General features: G+C 42.3%; 1 protein-coding gene across 1 annotated transcript; it reads left to right on the top strand.

Annotated features, from left to right (window-relative positions):
* The first annotated feature begins 12,373 nt into the window (after positions 1 to 12,373).
* Positions 12,374 to 19,292, top strand: MAT2A (methionine adenosyltransferase 2A). Its single transcript, XM_027622395.2, has 9 exons — positions 12,374 to 12,598; positions 14,751 to 14,828; positions 14,932 to 15,054; positions 15,565 to 15,677; positions 15,765 to 15,908; positions 16,072 to 16,290; positions 16,511 to 16,693; positions 16,846 to 16,979; positions 17,654 to 19,292. Exons 1-9 carry the CDS (start codon positions 12,508 to 12,510, stop codon positions 17,754 to 17,756), a joined length of 1,188 nt encoding a protein of 395 aa, XP_027478196.1. The 5' UTR covers positions 12,374 to 12,507; the 3' UTR covers positions 17,757 to 19,292.
* Positions 19,293 to 19,322: the final 30 nt, after the last annotated feature.

Genomic DNA, 19,322 nt, shown 5'->3' with positions numbered 1-19,322 from the left:
ATGATTACATACTTTTCTATTACATGTCTGTATTTAACTGGTCCCCTGTTGACGGATGTCTAAGTGCTCTGCAGTTTTTTGTTATTATAAACAATGATGCAGTGAACATGATTTTGGCATAATTTTGCCAGTCTATCCCTGGGGCAAATTCCTAGGGGTAGAATTGCTGAGTCAATGAGAACGAGCATTCAAAATGTTGACAGACATTGCTAAATTGCCCTCCAGAAGAGTTGAATCTGTTTACACTCCCAAGAATGGTATATGAGGGTGCCTATTGCCCCATAATCTTGTGAACACTGGATCTTACCAAACTTTTATTCATTTGCTGAGTTGATCGATGACAAATGGAATTTCATTGTTTTGTGATGCATTTTTTTTTTAAGCTATGAGAGAGGTCGAATAGTTTTCACGTATCTACTAGCTATTTGTGTTTCTTGTAGACTGTTCATATCCTTTGCCTGTTTATTAGTCTGGGTATATGAACCATCGTCTAGTCTCCAAGGGAAGTTAATAGATTGATAGAATTCCATGAATTTTACGTTTGTATGAGCCTCAAGCAATGAGAGGATTGAGTGGCCTCTGAAAGTTCATATAAGGGCTTTTCCTGGAGCTTTCTGTCCACTGATGCTCGACTCAACCAGCTGAACACTCCCTACTTTTTGTGCAACCATTGCCCCCAAAAGAAACCCCATACTCATTAGCAATCCCCCTCCATTCCCTTTTCCTCTCAGTCCCTGGCCACCACAAATCTAATTTCTGTCTGTAGATTTGTCTCCTCCGGACATCACGTATAAATGGATATCACAACCCTTTGTGACGGGGTTCTTTCACTTAGCATAATGCTTTCAATGTTCGTCCATGTTGTAGTATGTATCAGCACTTCATTCCTTTTTTTTTTCTACTTTTAAAATTTTTTTTATTTTTTAAAGATTTTTTTATTTATTTCTTTGACAGAGAGAAACACAGTGAGAGAGGGAACACAAGCAGGGGGAGCGGGAGAGGGAGAAGCAGGCTTCCTGCTGAGCAGGGAGCCCCATGCGGGGCTCAATCCCAGGACCCTGGGATCATGACCTGAGCCCAGGGCAGACGGTTAATGACTGAGCCACTCAGGTGCCCCGTACTTCATTCCTTTTAATGGCCAAATAATATTCCATCGTACGGTCATGCCACATATTGTTTATCTATTCATCTGTTGATGAATGTTCAGTTTGTTTCCACCTTTTGACTATCATGAAAAAATTGCTATGAAAATTTGTGTACAAGCTTTTGTGTGAATATGTTTCAACTCTCTTGGACATATGCCTAGAAGTGGAATTGTGGGTCATATGGTAACTGTTTAACTTTGTGAGAAACTACTAAACTGTTTTCCATTTTCCATTTCCGCCAGCGGTGTATCAGTGCTCTAATTTCCCCACATCCTTGCCAACATTTGTTCTTATCTTTTTTATTATAGGCATGCTAGTGGATGTGAAGTGGTATCTCACTGTGGGTTTGATTTGCATTTCTCTAATGACTAAAGGTATGAGAATCTTTTCATGTGCTTATTGGACATTTGTATATCTTCTTTGGAGAAATGTCTATTCAAATCCTTTGCCCATTTTAAAGTTATATTTCTTGTCTTCTTATTGTTGAGTTGTATGAGTTTTTTATATATTCTAGATAGTAGACCCTTACCGGATATATGATTTGTAAATATTTTCTCCATTCTGTGGGTCGTCTTTCATTTTGTTGATAGTTTCCTTTAATACAGAATAGTCTTTAATTTTGAGGAAGTCCAATATATTTATTTTTACCTTGGTTGCTTATACTTTTGGTGTCATATCCATTTTCTGGTCCAAGATCACAAAGAGATACTCCTACATTTTCTTCTAGGAGTTGTGTAGTTTTAGCTCTTACATTTAGATCTTTGATCTATTTTAATTTTTGTATATGGTGTGAGATAAGGACCTAGTTTCATTCTTTTGCATGTGGCCATCCAGTTGTTCCAGCACCATTTGTGGAAAAGACTATTCTTTCCCCCATTGAATGGTCTTGACACCTTGGGTGTATTTCTGGACTCTCAATCCAATTCCTCCAAACTTTCTTTAATGAGGGAACTTCAGGATGGAAGCATGGCAGGAGGCCAAGGGGAGAAGGTCAGAGTCTGGCTGTGTCACTGGTGGCAGCTGTGGGCCTGGGCATGGGCAAGAGTCCAAGGAGAGGGCAGATTCTGTATATATCAGGCCACACCTCTAAGGGCTATCCATAGGGTAGTTTGTGAAAGATGGTTCTCAGGGCCCAGCCAGAGTTCATGAATGTAGTGCAATCTCCAAGCAAGATTCTCAATCCAAAGGAATGACTAGGGCAGTATCACTGGAATAGATAGATACCACTGAGCCACAGGGAGCTGGCATTTCCCTGTGACTCAGGACCACGAGTAGTGAATTTTTAGGTCTTGAGCAATTTTCTCAAATAGGTACTTATCCAGCAAGGGCCAGGTCACTTATTGTTCAAGTCTAAGACCACCTGCAAGGAGAGCAGATAGTGGCATTCACTAGTATGTTTTGCCCTGAGAGGAGTAAAAGGGAGGCACCATGTGTGTGTCTCTGTGGTGCCTCACTTCTACTCCAGGTCTCAGTATGTGGTGTTGGTGTTCTTTGTTCCCAGGTTGGGAGTCCATCTCCAACTGCCTATAGTTTGCCTCTGGGCAGTGAGGGCAGTGACCAGCCTCAATCTGCTTCACCACCCCTCTTTGCCCACGTCGCTCCCATATCCAGTGTCCAGAAGCCCTGCCAAATGAGACTATTCCCTGTCAGAGCCAGAGACTCAACTCTGCAGTAGTCCACAGACAGGGCTTTATCATCAGTGGGGCTATGGGCTTCATCAAGTATGACTTTTAGGGACTTACAGTTTCATTCCAATCCCCAAAGGGAAAGAAGGCAAGGCAGACTTCCAGATAGGGTACAAATAAGTTGGACCCTGATTTATGAACTCCAGCATTAACAATAATCCTTTAATGTTTCCAATAGCTCAGTGGTTCTTAACTGGGGGGCACATTTTCAGTTGTCACAACTTGGGGGGGCGTAGGTGCTATTGGCATCTAATGGGTAGAGGCCAGGGATACTGCTACATATCCTATAATGCACGGAATAGCTCTCCATAGCAAAGATTTATCCAGCACAAAATGTCAATACTGCAAAGGTTGGAGAAAACCTGTAAAATATCTGATTAATAGCATCTGTGTACTATTTTCGACCAGAAACTGACCACACTTTTACTAATATTTCTGCATGCTACTGGGATCTGGCTCACAAAAAGTTTCTGCCTGGACCATCCTGAGTTGTTTCTTTTATAATCTCTTCTACATAAGCTCTAAACAATTCGAGGTTCAATTCTTGGAGTATTCTCTCAAATGGGTCTGGGTAGATATTCTTCCAATTTTTGTGGCTTTTTAACTCCAAAATAATATTTTAAAAGTATATGCTACCAGCGTATTTTTTACAAGACTTATTTATTTGTTTGTTTGTTTGTTCATTTAAGGGGGCGAGGGGGTGAGGGGGAGAGAGGACAAACAGACTCTGCTGAGTGTGGAGCCCAATGCTGGGCTTGGCTTGATCCCAGGAGCCTGAGATCATGACCTAAGCCAAAACCAAGAGTCAGATGCTCAATTGACTGAGCCGCCCAGGCGTCCCTACTACCAGCATATTTTTAAGTAGATATCTAAAGTTTTTCATCATAAGTACATTTGAAGAGTTGTAACTTTCAGCACATTGTAAATATTGGCATTTAAAACATAATAAACCATTACTCTTAAATATGTCCAATGGAATCTAAATACCATAGAGTTAATACCCACCAACATTCATTTAAAAAAATACATGAAGAAAAGGTAATCGTAAAAAAAAATTAAAATACATGAACAAATTCCTCTTTAATAGGGGAAAAATTTGTATTGTTTCTTTTTCTCTGTGAACTCCAATCTATTTCCCCAACAGAATTTTTTACCTATGTAATATATTTTATATTTTATCTTGAAAGTCTTTTATTGATCATCCTATCACCTATTCTGTTCCAAAATACACATGTAAATTGAAATATATTAGAAAATGTTTATTATAAGTCTCTGAGAATTAGCCAAATTTCCTGTGGCTTGACTTATCAATATAATAATAAGTATACAATTTATCAAAATCATACATGTATTATAATCTTTTATAATTATCAATCAAAAAAGGAAAAATATGGAAGCATGTGCGTATGCATGTGTGTGTGTGCGTGTGTGTGTGGGGGTGTGTGTGTGTGATGAAGTGGATGGGTTTTTTCTCCCTCAATTAGTTTAAAGTCCATGGGAGAATATTACATATTGCTAGAAAGAGAGAGAGAGGGTTCATTATTGATTTTAATCCTATTTTTCATTTTTACAGATATAAACACTAAGGAAACTTGTTCATATAAATAGTTTTGTTAGAGCAATTTTACTAAATGTTTTTAATTCTTCTAAATGCCAAAAAAACCCCAAACAAAACCATATAATGGTCTATCATCCAAAATTATGCATAATGTCCTATTAGCTAACAATGTCATTAAGTCATCCAGTTGTGTAGAAAACAAAAGGTTAAATAAGATTTAATTTGCAAAAAGATATGTTAGTTATCAGAATCATTAATTTTCTCAATACCTCCACCAATATTTCAGTGCGTTTCCTTGTTTAGTACCCCAGCGTGGGACTTGGCTGGGAGAGGTCTTCCTTTCCTTAATGCACTTCAGAGAAGGGCCATTGTGAAAGGGGACATGGGAGATGGGAACCCAATCTTTCATTTCGGGCCTATTCTCTGGCAGATCGGGGTGCCTGGGTGGCTCAATTGGTTAAACATCAGACTCTTGGTTTCCACTCCAGTCATGATCTCTTAGTCATGACCTCTCAGTCGTGAGTTTGGGTTCCGAGCTCAGCTCAGAGTCTGCCTCAGATTCTTTCTCTCTCTTTCTTCCCCTCTACCACTCCCTGCTCACTCTCTCTCTAGAATAAAAAAAATAAAAAATAAAAACCTTTATTCTCTGGCAGATCAGTTTTAGAAAATAGTTGATATGGAAGTTGGGGATCTGGAAATTGATCAATTAAAACTATCAGTGTCTAGATAGACCTTGGAAAGTTTCATGTAATCCCAGGGGTACCCTATCCCAGTTTGCAGATTGCCAGTCTAGATTCTTGCTACTCATTGAGCTTCATAGTCCAGCAGGATCAGCACCACCTGGGAGCCTGTTAGAAATGCAGAATCTTGCTAAAATGTGTATTTTAACAGGTGATATGTATGCACATTAAAGTTTGAGAACGCACTGCTTCCCACAAAGGTGTCCGTGGTCCTGAAGAATAACACTTTCATCGTATATATAATATGGATCTTGCAGGCCTCTGGAAGATGTAAGGTTATTACCATTGATTCAACCAACAATTGGCTAGCCCAATAATTTTCAACCCTGGTTATTCATTAGAATCACCTTTTGCTTTAAAAACCTACCTGTGCCCTGTCCCAAGCCCAGAGATTCTGATTTAGTAATCTACAAGTCTAGTCATCCCTTGATTTAAAGTGCTCCAGTTGATCCTAATGTATAGCCGGGGCTGAAACCATAATGCTGTTCCTTTGAATTATCTATTTGAGAAAGGTTGCCCAAGACTGAATCCCAGCTGTTGCAGTTGCCGAAGGACTCCAGAAACAGATTCTGCTAGTTCTAATCTGCATATAACCTAATCCATGACAGTTGGGTTGATGTCTTCCAGATGGAACCCTGGAAGGAAGGTACTGAGAACCTTTACAGAGGAAAGCATCATTCCAGAAGAACACACTGGATGATCACTCTGCCGGACCCTCTTCCTTGTGATCGGTGCCACAAACCCTCTGAGAGTGTAGGTAAAGGTAACATCACTCCAGACCACATTTGGGGGCCAAGACCAGAACTCTGTTCCCCAGCATCTGAGAAGATCTCAACCTTGTAGATCCCGACCATGGCCTGGTTTGCACTCTCTTCCTCTGCCAGGTCTTTCATCACAGAATACAGTTTAACTCAAGTCTCTTTACATTTCTTCTTTGTGGATTGCCTTTTTCAGTTAAATGGGATTGTAAGAAACATCAACTATTCAGGCTTCCTAGAGAACTGGGTAGCCTAGAGGACTGAAAAGTTATCAAAGTATGGCAAAAACCTCAGCAAGTGTGTAAGGTCTCTGTAAATTGTGAAGGCAACACCACTGAGGACAGGGCCAAGTGCTCCCAGTTACCCACCACACCAGCATTCTCTGTCCTGGGGGCAGCTGTGTCCTCCTACAGAGCAGAGGTGGGTGACAAAGGATACAGAAGTTCCTTCCTACTTCTACCCCAACATTCTTAGTTATCCAGGGGTATGGGGCAGGTTCTTCCTTTGGCTGTCTGTGGAGGCAGTTTACAATGGAAGGACCCTGAGGCCATCAGTTAGTGGGAGATCAAACCAAAAATACTATGCCAAAAAAAAAAAAAAAGTGGGGGAAAAAGAGATGAAAAGGCAGGTCAAGGATGCCCAGGCACCAAGCAAACAAAGCTGGAAGCAAAAGCAAGTAGGTTACAAATAGGACAAAGCTGGCATTCATCCAAGGGTCAGATCTGGCCCTGAATTCAGGGCAAGTCTAAACTAGAACCAGTCTCAACAGATGGGTATGCGCTTTCCTGAAGTGTTGGGGTAGGGTCTAAAGAGGTAAGTCCCCAAGTGATACTTTGTCTGTGGGAAATGACACTGGCTTTCAGAGAAAAGCTGAGGATGGCCAGAGGTACATCTACACAATAGTGAAAACAATCTCAATCTGACCAAATAAAGATACTGATGAGTCAAGTGGACATCACTGTAGACAATAGCCAAGTGGCTGGGCTAAACAGCAACAGAAATGGTGAGACTAGATCCTTACAGGAGTCCCTGATTGATGAGCTGTAGCCTTTGGTGGCAGGTAGACTTGGCTCAATCCTGAGAACCCCATCCATATTTGGGTGGGAGAGAGATTTGAATCCTAGTGCTTGGACCCTATACACTCCCATGAATGGCACCATTAGAAATTCTGTAAAGCATCATCAGAATCATGAAATCTTCACCAGAGGCCAAACTAATAGGGCAGCTGAAGACTGAGCATCCTATTATTTAGATTCCTCCTTCTGCCCTTCCCTCCTCCATGTGCCTTGTTTTTCCCAAACTCACCATACAAATCAATTAATTCATTTACCTATCAGTGAGGTTGAGCATCTTTTCACATTTATTGACAATTTGCATTTCCTCCTTGATGAATTACATTCTTTTTCCTAGGTTTCACTGGGCTGTTGTCATTTTCTTATCAATTGGTACTAACCCTTTGTCACATGTATTGCAAATGTTTTCTCCTATTGTCTTTGATTTTACTGATACAGTAATTTTTCATTTTTAATGTAGTTAAGTCTTTCAACCTTTTCCTTTGTGGCTTTTGGATAGTCTAACTTTCTTGCAGAAGTCTCCCAAGGGTAGGGGCGCCTGGGTGGCTCAGTTGGTTGAGCGACTGCCTTTGGCTCAGGTCATGATCCTGGAGTCCCGGGATCGAGTCCCGTGTCCCGCATCGGGCTCCCTGCTCAGCGGGGAGTCTGCTTCTCCCTCTGACCCTCTTCCCTCTCGTGCTCTCTATTTTTCATTCTCTCTCTCAAATAAATAAATAAATCTTTGAAAAAAAAAGTCTCCCAAGGGTATAAAAATATTCTCCACATTTTTCATTTGTCATACTGACAAAAATTAAAAAGAGTGATAACACGCAGCATTGGCGGGAGAGCTGGGAAATGATCTTGTCATACCCTACTGGTAGAAATGTGAGTTTTGACAGCCATTTGGAAAGTAATTGGCTGTAACTAGTAACGTGTAAAAGTGTACATTTCCTTTGTTTCAGCAACCCCATTTTGGGACATCTTTTCCACAAAAATAAAAACATTGGTTCACAAAAGTGTATGTACAAATATGTTCGGTTCATCAGCATTGTGTATGGGGCAAAAATGAGAAACAACTTGAATGTCAACCAGTAAGGCAACAGCTGAATGAATTGGATGGCAGAGTCAAACTATAGTATATTTTACTATTAAGAGAATGATTTTGCAGAACTTAATGTCACAGACTGTACATTTAAAAATGGTTAAAATTATAAATATTATGTTTATTTTACTACACTAAGAAAAAGAAAAAAATAGAATGATTTACCCCCAGTGTCCTGGAGAAATGGCCATGAAAATTTTTAAGAAAAAAATCCATGTTTCATGTAAAGTGTGTGTATGTGTTTGCATGTTAATAGGAAAAGGTATGAAAGGATATAAACTAAATTTTTTTGGTAAAAAATTTTATTAGTTTAAAGTAATCTCTATACCCAACATGGGGCTCAAATTCACAACCCTGAGATCAAGAGTCATATTCTCCACCGAGAGAGGCAGCCAAGTGCCCTGGATACAAACTAAATATCAGTGATCTCAGGGAGTATGAAGGATTTATTACTTGACTTGTAACAAGGAGCATGAATTTAGAGCTCAGACCTAGGCTCAAGTCCCAGCTCCACTACTAAATTGATGTATGAGCTGGATGACTTACGTGATAGCGTCTTCATTTGTAAAACAGGGAGAGAGCTAGTAACTGCCCTGTTAGAACTGTTGGGAGGCCTAGATATGAGAACAGTGATTGCCACAATAAATGATATTGCCATCATTATTGTCTCTTTTAGTGTCTTCATGATACCCTATCCATTCTTCCATCCATCACGACTTTTACTGGAATTGTCAAAAGATTTGAATAAGAATCAGGAGAGAAAAAGAGAAACAAAAGCAAATTTCAAGAAGCCTAAAAATGAGGGGATTCACATCGTATTAGTTTCAGATCCCACTAGAGCTAGCTTGTGTCTGAGGCCATCTGAGATGTCTGAACTTTGGCCCTAAAGGACTGGAACAATTTTGGAGACATCTGGTCTAGATTTCTTTCTTTTTGGCCTGTTATCACATCACATCACATTTAAGGTACTCTTAAGATTCACAGCCTAGCAGCTTTCTTCTCAACATCTCCACACCTTCTCTGTTGCTCTTTGATATACCTACTGTCATCTTCCTCTTTTCTCCTGCCCAATCAACAACTTCTTGCATGGTAAATGTTTTCTCTTAGTTACTGGAACTCTCTTCTTCACTGGCAAACTGATAAGACCTGGAGTTGTTATATTTGCTATGTGAGTCACAAACACTAGTTTATCCAGTCCCAACCTTGCCACTTTCATAGACTACTAACACATTAATATTCTTTGTGTTGAGAAATCTGGAGCCTTTAGGCAGTGATTAGATTTTTTTCTTGTGCTTTACAACATTTCACATTCCATAAATCTCATTAATATTATATGTGAAGTATATCAATAACTTCTCCAGGTTTATTTTACCCTTAAAGGCACTAATGTATGGATTCAAAAATCTCTTCTCAGACCAGGATGGCAATGAAGTTCCCTGATAGTAAAGGGCCTTCAATTTTATTATGATGCTTGCAACTAAAACCAAACTGTAGCTCTTTTCCATTGATCCCAGGATTTCTCATTTCCCTATTTCCTTCTGCCATCCTTATATTTATTCCTTCTTTGTTTCCTTCCTTTTCTCCCGCTCTTCTCTCTCTCCTCAAATATTCCTAATCAGCTTCTGTGTGTCAGACACTCAGTAACAAAGCTTGAGCAAAACAGACCACCTTCTCATTGTCATGGAACTTACAGATTACAGCGATAAGTGCTATAATTTCAAATAGCACCTAGTAGGAAACACAGGACCCTGTGAGAAATCAGTGTAGATGAAGGCTTCATCCAGGAAGTGGCAGCTGAGCTGGGGTGGAAGCATGAGGAGGACTTAGCTAGGCATCTCCTCCCATTTAGAGCTGGCGGGGAGAGGGGGTGGGCAGAGACCAGGACTGTCATAGCACCAGTCCCCGGGGCTGCGTGCCAGAAGTGCTCATAAATATTTGTGGGAGTAAGGAACAATGGGAAAAATATAAAATCAATGAAAATGTGTCTGCGTTGTTTTGAAACTAACCAATTAATAATGTAACTGTTACTAATTAAAAGATAAAAGTAAAAAACAGAAGGAGAAAGTGGCACAAGATGAGCAGCCAAATCATACTCAGGATATGGAGGGATTTTAGTCTCTATCCTCACAGCCATTAGAAGCCATGGAAGGGTTATTTTTTACAGCTAATGTTTTAAAAAAATACCTATTATGTTCTAAAGCTAAAAACTACTTGCATGATTTCATTTAATCCTTGAAGCAATCTTATGATAGTACTATTAGTATGCCAGTTTTACAGACTGAGGACACTGAAATGTAGAGGTTGTTTGCTCAACACTGTTAATAAGTGGCAGAGGCTTGGCTCCAAAACCCCTTATTCTTAACCACTATATTACACATGCTATGAGCAGGAAAGAGAAGTAGGTAAGCAAGTATGAACAGCTGATTCTAATCTCCTTGGCAGGAACAGCCCTACTGTGGAGCTGGTAGCATAAGGGTATCAGGGTTTAATGAGCTAATCATTAAATTTAACTAATCCCCTTGTTCTGACTCCATATTAACCAAATAACCTTCTAATTATATTCTGGCTCCCCATATAGATTTTTCTGCTGGGAGATAATGCACTGACCAGCCTACACATGCAATTTGTTCCAGTTGGCAATTTTATTACTCATTGTGAGTTAATAAATTGGCATTGTGCTTTAAAAAAAAAAGATGAAATACACTAAAACAAGAAAAATTATGGAATAGTCTTATACAGTTGTTTTTCTGTGGTTAGTTTTAAAAATAAAAACATACATATTGTCTCTTCTGTGATTTAACTTTGCTGCCTACTTTGAGCCACCATGGATGTGGTCAGAAAGTCTAAGAGATCATGAGCCCTTTCTTAACCGTCTTTGTCAAAGCCCCTAGCACAGCCCAAGGGCTTCCATTGTTTGCCAATGGCAAACTCCCACCTTTCCTCCCGCGCTGACAGGCTTGTTCTTCAGAATTTAGCTAATTCTCTGAGCGTTAAAGCAGCTGGAGGCTGCTCCAAGGGGTCTCATTCATCTCCCCAGGGTAACATGCATCCTATCCTAGGAGCAGGCCATTCTCTAATAACATCGTTAAACCCTATGTTAATGCACTCGGGACCACCAGGACCGCAGCCCCTGTCGGACCTGCACCGAGTCAGCCCCCTCAGCCCCCGGAGAAGAGTAAGTGACACCTGCCCTCCTTCCCACTTGTGGGCTCCTTCCAAACGCGGACTCCATGAAATCCGTTCCCGTCTCCCTACTCCTTGTTGGCTCGTTTTGTTTTGTTCTTTTTCCTTCTCTCCCTTCATGGGCAAAACTGGGACAAACGCAGGTGGATCTTTAAAGTGAAAGCTTCATGAAATGGACCATTTCATCTTACCAAGAGATCTGCTTAATCACATACAAAGGCTAAAATAGGCCTTTCCCCCCCAAAAAAATATTCAACAGTCTCCTGAACAGAGGATTGAAAGGATACTCTAGACTGTGATTATTTTCCCCTCCAAGACATTTGAAAGTCAGCAAGTGCCAGGTCAGCCTTGTGAGGAGCCTCCTTTCTTGGACGGAGAAAAGGCCGGAGCCGAAGGGGCTGGAGTGCGGCCCTCACTGCAGGAGCAACAAAGGGAAAGGGCCTCTCTCAGAAACTTTAGCGCTGGGGTGGAAGTAAGACAGCAATCGATGACAGAACTCTCGTTATTCTGCTTTTTGGCCATTTTCACCACCGAGGCATCAACCAAGAAATTATTAGCAACCCTCAGGATTTCCAGCCGCTAGCACCGCGCGGGGTGGGGATGAATAGGCCGTGCAAAGAATCGTTCGCTGACCAGCCAAGATGGCCACTTTCACATGGCTGAGGGCCACTGGCTCCCTGTCCCCAGGGCATCTAAAGGCGGGGCCGGCCGGAAAGACCCTCGGGCAGAGCCTGAGGACAAAACCTCTGCCTATTCTCGCCGTCGCCGCTGGGGGACGCGACCTCGCGCACAGACAGCTCGGTCAACGGTCGGGAGGGAAGTGCCATGTCACAGCAAGGGGAACAGGCCCACGAAGTCCTCGTCGCTTTTCCATCCACTTCGAATACGGAAGGGTACACGGGCCCCAAGCACTCGCATTTCCACTTAGCCCTTGTTAGAAGTGCTTAAGATAACTAAATATTCGCAGGAGGGGCGCGTTACCTCCGCTCGCTCCCCCTGCCCCGCGGAGTGGTTCAGCCCGGGCTCCCCTTCCGCGCACCGCCCCTTCGGCCTACCCCCGCGCTAGTGGCGCATTGGCGCGCGGCGCTGAGGGGCGGGGCCTGGGCCGGGCGCGCGCTGGCGCTGTGTATAAATACTGGGCCGCATCGCCCGCCGCCTCGTTCGCTCTGCGCCGCCCGCCCGAGCTGAGTAGGACGCCGTCTTCTGCCTGTGCATTTCGCAGTTGTCGCCTCGCCGCTCCCTTTTTCTTCAACGCCACTTACACTCACCGCTACGAACACCAACATGAACGGGCAACTCAACGGCTTTCACGAGGCGTTCATCGAGGAGGGCACGTTCCTCTTCACCTCAGAGTCTGTGGGGGAAGGCCACCCAGGTGAGGTGACGGGCCCTGGAGCGAAGTGAGGGGCGGGGCATGGGCAGGGCCGGCCGGGAGTCGCCGGCCGCGAGTCGCCGGCCGCGGTGCCCACGCTGGTTGCCCTCGCCCGGCGGGCGGTGGGAAGAGCGGCGGCCGCGCGCCTTCCTCGTGGCGCCGCCGGTCCCGAGCGCGTGGCCGCCGTTCCCCTCCCCCTTCCTCTCCTCTACTCCCATCCGGCCGCGCGCCTCGGCATGCGGAAGATTCCAGAAAACGAGAAGGGCGGGGGCCGGGGCAGCTGTGCTCCACTCGGGGAGGGCAGTATTTCCTCATCTCCGCCCCGCCGTCTGAAAGCCCTCGAGTGGGCGACCGGCCCTCAGTGCTCGCGGCCGGTCCTCGGGAGCGCGCGCCCCGCATTGCAGCCGCAACCACGTGTTTGCCGCATGTGGCATCTGGGCGAGGGGGAGCCGTCGGGCTCCCGGCGCGCTCGGGTGTGCGGAGTCGGGGGCCCGGGCCTCGGGACGTCTGCCGTTTCCGTTAATTCCTTGCCTTGGGCCATTACGGCCCCCAGAAGAAGACGGACGTGTCTTTCGGCAATATATGGCCTTGCCGTCAAGGTGACAGCCTCCAACTAAATATAGCGCAGGTTGTGGGAGGCCTTCCTTATTTGGACCACGTTTGAAAAGGATAGGAAACATGAATTAAGTGTAAGCTGCTGTTGCGTTGGATTTCCCTTTAAGTCTTTGGTGCTTTGCCGTTAGGAAAGGTTTTACCGAACATTTCCTTCTCTGGGCTTTGTCCACTAGTCCGCCATTATGGAGATCAATTTACACGTGAACGAGTGAAGCTGTTTCAAGGAACTTTTCAATCTCAGCCAGAAAACCTCGCCTAGTGGAGATCACTGTTTTGCTGTACGGATTCTGCCTTTTCTTGGGATGACCACGGTGACATAGTTATCTAGTCTAATGGTTTTAAGGATCCGTTTCTCTCTAGTCTACTGTGCCTCTGAAATCCCACAAGCAACCTAGTGGTGTAGGAGAGGACAGACGCCAAGATCCTGATGAGGGAAGGTCATGTGTTGTGGTGGGGGTTACCCACCTTCCCTCAAGTGTTGAGAACTTAACATGTATTTGATCCACGTTTTATTTATTTAATCACGTAAGTCACAGGCGCTTATAGCAGTTTGTAAATTAAATCTTGAGCCTCTGACTTGATTGCTATAGACGTCTTGCTTTAATTGTTCCGGATGATTGTAGAAAATTCAGGAAAGTGGTATTCCTGTTCTCCCACTCTTTAACAGATCGCAAGACAGTGGGGAAGTAACAAGGATTCAGAATTCATTTGGACATTTTCCAGTCTGTTCAGCTCATGTTCCTGGAATACACCTGACAAAATCAAATACTTTATTCCTTCTGTTCGTAAAGTGTCCTTTTATTGTTTAACTGTGACATTTTTTGTTGCTCTGATTAGTGTTCCTTAGGATCAGGGAGAAATTGATGGCGGGGGGACAGTTCACCTTTCTGGGGGTTGGTTAGATTTATAATGAAGATTTTAAATTTGGGGGATAAAACGTAAGTATAATTGTCCTTGAAAAATAGTATTGTATAGCAAAATGTTTCCCAGCTTTGCTTTTGGGTTTGAAGATAAACTTTCTGCTTTAACTTAATTCCAATTATGTGGCTGTTGTTTAACAGTGGAAATTGTATTGCCTGGGAACTTAATTTTTCAAAATGTCTGAAATACTTTAGAGATGGGATGAAATCCTTCTAAGGTGTAACTTGCATGAATCACAATGAATTTAAATGTATTAAAAGTGCTGGGTGTTCTGCTGGCTAATCTGAATTGGTGAGCTTGTGGTGCAGCTATATTAAGACTGGTGTCAAGTTTTCAAGTAATATGCAGCATTATATCCAGCATTTATTTTTCAGGCAAATGGTTTCTGGTAAAGCAGTACTTTAATTAGACAGTAGTTAAGGTCTCCATAGTTGAAATGCCACTGAATTCTATGCTTGAAAGTGGTTAAATTGGTAAATTTTATGTTCTGTAGGTTTTACCACAGTTTTTAAAAGAAAGCTCTCCCAAAGATCTGTACAGCAGTACTTACAAGGAGGAATGACATACATCCATTGACAGTAAGATAAAGAGATTGAGCCGGGAATCTTTTTTTCTACAGATAAGATTTGTGACCAGATCAGCGATGCTGTGCTTGATGCCCACCTTCAGCAGGACCCTGATGCCAAAGTGGCTTGTGGTAGGTTCTAAACCCTGCTTGCTTATCAACTGAAGAAAAGCTAACATCGCAAAAATTACTTTGTAAAAGAGTGACATTTGAGTGTGAATTTATCTTTTATTAGAAACTGTTGCTAAAACTGGAATGATCCTTCTTGCTGGGGAAATTACGTCCAGAGCTGCTGTTGACTACCAGAAAGTGGTTCGTGAAACCATTAAACACATTGGATATGATGATTCTTCCAAAGGTGTGTTTTAATGAGTTGGCTTTTCTAAGCTCATTTTTCCACATTTTCAACTCTCTCTAGCTCTGTCTTCAGAGTGTTCTTACTTAAACCATTAATTCCAGTTGTACATTTACTATCTGTTTTGTTCTAGCCCTATTTAATTCTCTAAAAGTTCTAGGTTTTAGGTGTACAAGTTTCCCCCGCTATCCAAAAATGGGACGTTCCCATGAAACTTGTAAGCCAAAATGACGCAAAGCATGGCTTCATTTTTACAGCAGACCTACATTAGTACACGGCTTTTTTTGTAAAAGCATAAGTCCTCTGCAGATTTTTTTCAGTTAGTGAAAAGTACTGGTATAGGTCTTTCCTAAAAGTGAAGTGGTGAAACACTAACTTTTGAAAAGGGGGGTGGCGGGGATACCTGTATTTGGTTTCTTTAGCAGTATTTAAAATCCCAGGTACTTACTGTAAATAGAAGGCACTGGTATTGCTTTGGCCCTTTTTTTTCTTAAGGCATTGTTTCGTTTGTAGGGTTTGACTACAAGACTTGTAATGTGCTGGTAGCCTTGGAGCAACAGTCACCAGATATTGCTCAAGGTGTTCATCTTGACCGGAACGAGGAAGACATTGGTGCAGGGGACCAGGTACCTTGGTGTAGACTCTTACCTGCATCTCTTCTAACATTAAATTCCAAAGCTTGGATTGATCGCATTGACTTTTTCCTTTCTTAGGGTTTGATGTTTGGTTATGCCACTGATGAAACTGAGGAATGTATGCCTTTAACTATTGTCTTAGCACACAAGCTCAATGCAAAACTGGCTGAACTACGCCGCAATGGCACTTTGCCTTGGTTACGCCCAGATTCTAAAACTCAAGTAAGTGATTATAAAGCTAGATCACACATACTGCACAGAACATCAGTAAAGTTGTTTAAAGCCAACTGAAAAAAAGACTATCCTTCCGTATGGTAATTTAGTTTTGTCTTGGCTCTAATCCGTCTAGTAAACTGATGTTCTGATCATCTGCTTTGCCTTCAAGGTGACTGTGCAGTACATGCAGGATCGAGGTGCTGTGCTTCCCATCAGAGTCCACACAATTGTTATATCTGTTCAGCATGATGAAGAGGTTTGTCTTGATGAGATGAGGGATGCCTTAAAGGAGAAAGTCATCAAAGCAGTTGTACCTGCAAAATATCTTGATGAGGATACAATCTATCATCTACAGCCAAGTGGCAGATTTGTTATTGGTGGGCCTCAGGTAAGGCCTTATGATACAATTTGACTTTTTTTAATTTTCTGTAATGGTTACTTGCAAATTTGGCTACTATAACTCCCCCCGCCCCACTTTTGTAAGTCTGCATGTGAATCTTCTGCGGATATCTGCTGAGTGGTGCAGAATAGGCATTTTAACAAACCTGACCTAGAACCATTTATTGGAAAGCACTAGGCATAAAGTGACTAAAATCCTGTAATTTCAGGGTGATGCTGGTTTGACTGGCCGGAAAATCATTGTGGACACCTATGGCGGTTGGGGAGCTCATGGAGGAGGTGCCTTTTCAGGAAAAGATTATACCAAGGTGGACCGTTCAGCTGCTTATGCTGCTCGTTGGGTGGCAAAATCCCTTGTTAAAGGAGGTCTGTGCAGAAGGGTTCTTGTTCAGGTATATACTCTTTTGTGTAACTGGAGTGATTAGAAGGCATGCAAGTGGGAGGGCATTTAGCGTAGTATTTGTCTTTTTTAAATACCGGTGTGTTACATAAGTGTGTGGGTCTTCTAGTCACTGACTCTTATGTGACATTTGAATCCTTTTAGGTCTCTTATGCTATTGGAGTTTCTCATCCATTGTCTATCTCCATTTTCCATTATGGCACCTCTCAGAAGAGTGAGAGAGAGCTATTAGAGATTGTGAAGAAGAATTTTGACCTCCGCCCTGGGGTCATTGTCAGGTAAAGATGGTAAAGCCTATTGCTAGTCAAAAATGAGGGTGTGGGTGTTGCGTGTATATACATATATTTGAGATATATTCAAATCCGAGAACATGAAGGTCTTGAAGACTCCTTAAGTGGGGAAATGTTTTAGTTCCTATAACTGTTGATGTTATCTTTAAATTGCCTTTAGTAAAGGCTTATGTTAAGAACAATCTAAAATTACAGTGCTCCATGGCTTAGACTAACCACCCTAGAAAGTCTTCCACATTTGATACGGGGATTTGTGCTCATGTTACCTAAGGATGTTTATTTTACTTAAAAGAAATTAGTACAGATAAGTGGGATATTCAAGGCTGCTATAAAGAAAATAAACAGGGTGTGGGCATGGGACCTTGGTAAGTATGCCATGATCTCAGATGAGCTTTTGACACTTGGAATTTCTCAGAATAATGACAAGTTTTCATATTTGTTGAGCCAAGGATGGAAAAACAAGAACTGTAGTTACTAATAAGGACTGTGCGAGGAGTTTGGACACCAGGGAAGTAACAAACACTTCTGCCACAAACTTTTTTCCTAGCAAACCCCAGAGAACTGAACTCATTTGCCAGAACTCTTGAAAATGAGTCTTGCTGATTGTTTTGCTTTATTTTAATTGAATGCTACATATTAAGTTACGGACTTGTATATTCCAGGGATCTGGATCTGAAGAAGCCAATTTATCAGAGGACTGCAGCCTATGGCCACTTTGGTAGGGACAGCTTCCCATGGGAAGTGCCCAAAAAGCTTAAATATTGAAAGTGTTAGCCTTTTTTCCCCAGACTTGTTGGCGTAGGCTACAGAGAAGCCTTCAAGCTCTGAGGGAAAGGGCCCTTCTTCCTAAATTTTCCTGTCCTCTTTCAGCTCCTGATCAGTTGCAGTCACTCCTAGTTCAATGACATGAATTTTAGCTTGTGTGGGGGACTGTAAGTTGGGCTTGCTATTCTGTCCCTAGGTGTTTTGTTCACCATTATAATGAATTTAGTGAGCATAGGTGATCCATGTAACTGCCTAGAAACAAACCAACAACACTGTAGTAAATAATGCTTTTTGAAATTGAACCTTTGTGCCCTATCACCCAACCTTCTAAAATCCTAATTGCATTGACTTTCCCACCAAATGCTGAAAATGTCCTGTAATGTGCACGTAAAGTACTTGTAGTTCCATTATAGCCTCTGTCTGGCAATGCCATAGCCCTGTCAGCATGAATTTGTAATGTCTTGAGCTCTATTATGAATGTGAAGCCTCCCCTTATCTTCCCTATAACTTAATCCATTTCTAATTATGTAGCTCTTTGTCAGGGAGTGTTCCCTATCCAATCATTCTTGCATGTAACGCAAGTTCCAGTTGGAGCTCTAGCCTGACAAAAAAAAAAAAAAAAAAAGGCAGTTACCATTAAACCATCTCCCTGGTGCTTATGCTCTTAATTGCCATCTCTTAAATAGCACCAATCAAAATCTCTCCACTTTTCAGCTGTCTTTTGGAGGACGTACGTAATAAGGTTTTTATTTAGTAAACCAATCCTATGCATGGTTTCAGCACTAGCCAAACCACCAACTCCTAGCTCTAGAAAAACAGGCACTTGGCACCCTTGTGATGTCATACAGAGAAGTCACAGGGCAGTACCTGAGGGTCTGTAGGTTGCACACTTTGGTACCAGATAACTTTTTTTTTCTTTATAAGAAAGACTGAGTACTCCACACTGCACAATAATTCCTCCCAGGGTTTTAACTTTGTTTTATTTTCAAAACCAGGTCCAATGAGCTTTCTGAACAGCTGGTGTAGCTACAGAGAAACCAGCTTCCTTCAGAGAGCAGTGCTTTTGGCGGGGAGGAGGAAATCCCTTCATACTTGAACATTTTCTAATTGCTTATTTATTGTATTCTGGGGTATGGCGTAAGTACAGAGAAGCCATCACCTCAGATGGCAGCTTTTAAAAGTTTTTTTTTTTTTTTTTTTTTTTTTTCCTCAACACCATGATTCCTTTAACAACATGTTTCCAGCATTCCCAGGTAGGCCAAGGTGTCCTACAGAAAAACCTTGGGTTAGACCTACAGGGGGTCTGGCTGGTGTTAACAGAAGGGAGGGCAGAGCTGGTGCGGCTGGCCATGGAGAAAGCTGACTTGGCTGGTGTGGTACAGAGAAGCCAGCTTGTTTACATGCTTATTCCATGACTGCTTGCCCTAAGCAGAAAGTGCCTTTCAGGATCTATTTTTGGAGGTTTATTACGTATGTCTGGTTCTCAATTCCAACAGTTTAATGAAGATCTAAATAAAATGCTAGGTTCTACCTTAACTGTCTCCATTATTCTTTAAAAGTGTTTTG

Source organism: Zalophus californianus, chromosome 8, assembly GCF_009762305.2.
Source record: "Zalophus californianus isolate mZalCal1 chromosome 8, mZalCal1.pri.v2, whole genome shotgun sequence".
Taxonomy (NCBI): Eukaryota; Metazoa; Chordata; class Mammalia; order Carnivora; family Otariidae; genus Zalophus; species Zalophus californianus.
Note: the sequence above shows the minus strand (reverse complement) of the source record. Positions and strands in the feature narration are given on the sequence as shown.